The 4,022-nt window shown below is 52.9% G+C and overlaps 1 protein-coding gene across 1 annotated transcript; it reads left to right on the top strand.

Moving 5' to 3' along the window:
• Positions 1-1,301: 1,301 nt before the first annotated feature.
• On the top strand, positions 1,302-4,016 carry LOC104519987 (endothelial cell-selective adhesion molecule; the record flags this gene model as incomplete). Its single annotated transcript, XM_029086421.1, has 6 exons — positions 1,302-1,459; positions 2,168-2,381; positions 2,464-2,619; positions 2,866-2,988; positions 3,109-3,247; positions 3,893-4,016. Coding segments are annotated over 6 exons (914 nt in total), but the record flags the coding sequence as incomplete, so codon positions are not given.
• Positions 4,017-4,022: the final 6 nt, after the last annotated feature.

Genomic DNA, 4,022 nt, shown 5'->3' with positions numbered 1-4,022 from the left:
TTTATTTTTATTATTAATAATAATTTTATTATTTATTTTTATTATTGACCATTTAATTTTCTTTTTAAACAAATACTTTTAAATTATTTTTAAATATTTATTTAATTTCTTTTATTCATTTTTTTTTAATTCCTGAGAAGACTTTATCAGTCGGAGCAGAATTTCCTGCCCTGGATCTTGAAGGCTCCGTCCGGAAATGACTCCGCTGCTTTGTCGGGAGTTGGGAGGGGAAGGAACGGATATAAGGGTGGGGGTTAAAAATATCCTGGTGTTTCCTCTTCCCACCCTGGAAAAAATTCCAATTACACATTCTGAGTTGATAGGGAAGAAGGTGAAAGCTCCTTCAATCCCTCAAAAAGAAGGATTTTTCCTTAAATCTCTCAAAATCTGGGATTTTTCCTTCAATCCCAAGTAGCGATGAGGTAGTATCATCCTTTCCCCTTCCATGAATCCCAGTCTGGGGGTACTGGGAGGACTGGGAGCAGCTAGAGCCGTGGGTCGGTGGGTGGGATGTGGTGGTGGAGCCATTAGGATGTGGTTGAATTTTCTGGGGAATAATTTTTTCCCTGAAGCTGAACGTTCTTCTCTGATCTGTGGTACCTGCTGGTGTCCCACCAGCTCCTCCCAGTAGGGTTTTGTGGGATAATGGGATGTGGGGGACATGGGGATGGGATGATGGGATGGGATGGGGTGGGGTGGAATGAGATGATGGGATGAGATGGGATGATGGGATGAGATGAGATGAGATGATGGGATGAGATGGGATGGGATGGGATGATGGGTTGGGATGGGATGGGATGATGGGATGGGATGAGATGATGGGATGGGGGATGAGGAGACACCACCCACCAATAATCCCAGTTTACCACTGGTAGCAAAAAATTGGTCTATTGGGGTGACAGGACGGGTTTGTGGATCACATCTGGATGCTCCTCTCCCCAGAAAATCAGTCCCAGGGGATGGAGGATCTGGTGTGGGATCATGGTGGGCTTCAGGGGTGTCCAGATGTTGGAGCCCCTTGGGAGAAGCAGCAGTTCCTTGGCTGAGGGGATGGATTTTTGGCTGGAGATTGTTCTTGGGAGGGAAACTGGGATGGGAGGGGACAACATTGTCCTACATCCGGAAGGTCCTTCCTGCAGCGAGGAAGGAGGAGAAACGTTCTCCTGACCCAACCTCCTGGTGAGAACTTGGGTTTTCCCTTGAGAACTGGGAGGTTCTCCAACAACTGGTGGGTTTTGATGGAGAAATGGCACCTGGGGTTGAGTCACGTCCCGTTTTCTTCCCTCTCCGGCTGCGGGCAGGTGTCTCCTCAGCCGTTCTAGAGGTGCACGTGGGGACGGGCTCAGTCTTCTCCGTGGAGGGACAAGGAGTGGTGCTGCCTGCCTGGTACACCAGCCACTCCCAGAAGAAGCCCTACGTCACCTGGCTGCTGGATAAGGAAGATGCTGACCCCTTCCAGGTGAGCGGTGGGGACAGAGGAGGACATGCTGGGAGGTGGCCATGGTGGGGAGGTGTCCATGATGGGATGAAGCTTCTGGTGTCCACCATGGGGAGGAGACCACCATGAGATGATGCCCATGGTGGAGGGGATCTTCATGGTGCCCATGATGGGGAGTTGCCCATGATGGGGAGATACTCATGGTGTCCATGATGAGGTGGTGCCCATGATGGGATGAAGCTTCTGGTGTCCATGATGAGGTGGTGCCCATGATGGGATGAAGCTTCTGGTGCTCACCATGAGGAGGAGACCATCATGAGATGGAGTCCATGGTGGAGGGGATCTTCATGGTGCCCATGTTGTGGAGGTGACCATGGTGGGAAGCTACTCACAATGGAGGGAACCTCGTGGTGCTCACAACAGGGACATGCCCACAATGGGGGGTTGATCATGGTGCCCACGATGGGGAGATGCTCGTGATGGGACAGTTGCTCATGGTGCCCATGATGGGGAGATGCTCATGATGGGACAGTTGCTCATGGTGGCCATGATGGGGAGAACTTGGGGTGCCCATGATGGGGAGATGCCCTCCATGGGTGGCTGCTCATGGGACCTACGCTGGTTCACATGCCATGGATGGAGTTGGCTCCCCAAAATTTGGGATCTGCGGGTAGTTTCACCTCCTGGAACACCATGAGTCGACCAAGCAGATGTTTTTCCTCCATGTAGATCCTGACCTACCTGGATGGAAGGGTGAAGGTAGAGGAGACGGAGTTGAAGCCCCGCGTTGGGTTCCTGCACCCCGTCCTCACCCACAACATCTCAGTGTTCATCAACTCCACCCAGGAGAGCGACTCGGGCCAGTACATGTGCACTGTCAACGTGGTGGATGATGTCACCAACACGGGCAAGAACGTTGGCGTCATCAACCTCACCGTCTTGGGTAAGGCTTGGCCAGGTCAACCTTGGCTTTCTTTGACTTCCCCCACCATGATGTCCTTGAGGACTCAAGTGGATGTCCACAGTGCCACCGGCTGTCCCCACCTGCCAGCTCCATGGCACCGCCACCGTGGGTGCCAACGTGACCTTGACCTGCACCTCCAAGAAGGGGAAACCCTCACCCATGTACCAGTGGCAACGTACGACCCCCACCCAACAGTTCTTCTTCTCTCCCATCCAGGGTAAGGTGACATCTTCTGCAGGTTGGTTGCGGGGGGGACATGGTGGGGTTGGAAAATCTTGGGAAGCTTCAACTGGTGGATCTTCTTGGTTTCATCATCATGAAACTTGATGAACATCAGGACCCTGCCATTCCTACCGGCAGGAGAACATCTCCTCCATCCTGCCCCAAGGAGGTAGGGTGGTGGGGGGGAGGTGACATGGGGTGGGGTGGCCATGGGGACATCACCCCAATTTCTTACCCTCAGACCAGACCAAGGGCACCCTCAAGTTGACCAACCTCTCCTTGGACATGTCGGGTCTTTACGTCTGCGTGGCCAAAAACCAAGCGGGTTCAACCGAATGCAGTGTCATCTTGGAGGTGCACTCAAGTGAGTACGTGTCCACCAGGCTGGGGACAGGGTGGGGGACACCATCTCCATCAGGTCCCCATGGGAATAAGGTGGGAGGTGACCAACCTTCCTCATCACCTCTCGGTCTTTCTCCAGCAGCAAGCACCAAAGCCGTCATCGCCGGCGCCGTGTTGGGTTCTCTGGGTGCCCTCGGCACCGTCATCTTCTTCGCCCGGCGTGTCGTCAGCTACCGGAGGAAGAAACGGGATGGACAGGAGGAGGCAGCCAATGAGATCAAGTGAGGAGCTCCTCCCAAATTGTCATTGTTAGGTTTCAGAGTTAACAGGAAGGAGGAGGTCTTAATTACTGCCCAGTCATCATTAGGTTTCAGGGTTAACAAGAAGGAGGAGGCTTTCATCCCTGGCCAGTCATCACTAGGTTTCAGAGTTAACAGGAGGAGGGAAGAAGTTTCTGCCTCTGACCAGTCATCATTAGGTTTCAGAGTTAACAAGGAGGAGGAGGAGGTCTTAATTGCTGCCCGGTCATCATCAGGTTTCAGAGTTAACAGGAGGAGGAATGGGGGTTCCATCTCTGGCCAATCACCATTAGGTTTCACAGTTAATGGATGGGGGGAGGAGATTTCCGTCTCTGGCCCGTCATCATTAGGTTTCAGAGTTAACAGGAGGGGGAAGGAGGGTTTCATCCCTGGCCAATCGTCACTAGGTTTCAGAGTTAAGATAGGGGAGGAGGTTTCCATCTCTGCCCAGCCATCATGAGGTTTCAGAGTTAACAAGGCCGTTTTTCACTTCCTTTTCCATCTGGCCGCCTTATTTTCGGGTCCATGAGCTTGGCACAACTTCGGGGGGGTCCCTATTGCTTTTTTTTGGGGGAGGGGTGACAGGATTTCCTGGTGACACTGTCCCCCTCCCCCTCCTCTCACCAGGGAAGATGCTGTGGCTCCTAAAACCCCATCGTGGGCGAGAAAACCACCGTCAGACACCATCTCCAAAACCAGCACCTTGTCCTCCATCACCCGAGAGAAACCCTACGGTGCCACCCCCCCCTCCGACACC

The sequence above is a fragment of the Antrostomus carolinensis genome, unplaced genomic scaffold (genome assembly GCF_000700745.2).
Source record: "Antrostomus carolinensis isolate BGI_N321 unplaced genomic scaffold, ASM70074v2 scaffold38288, whole genome shotgun sequence".
In the NCBI taxonomy this organism is placed as follows: domain Eukaryota; kingdom Metazoa; phylum Chordata; class Aves; order Caprimulgiformes; family Caprimulgidae; genus Antrostomus; species Antrostomus carolinensis.
The sequence above is the reverse complement of the archived record's forward strand: the minus strand, read 5'-3'. Positions and strand labels throughout refer to the sequence as shown.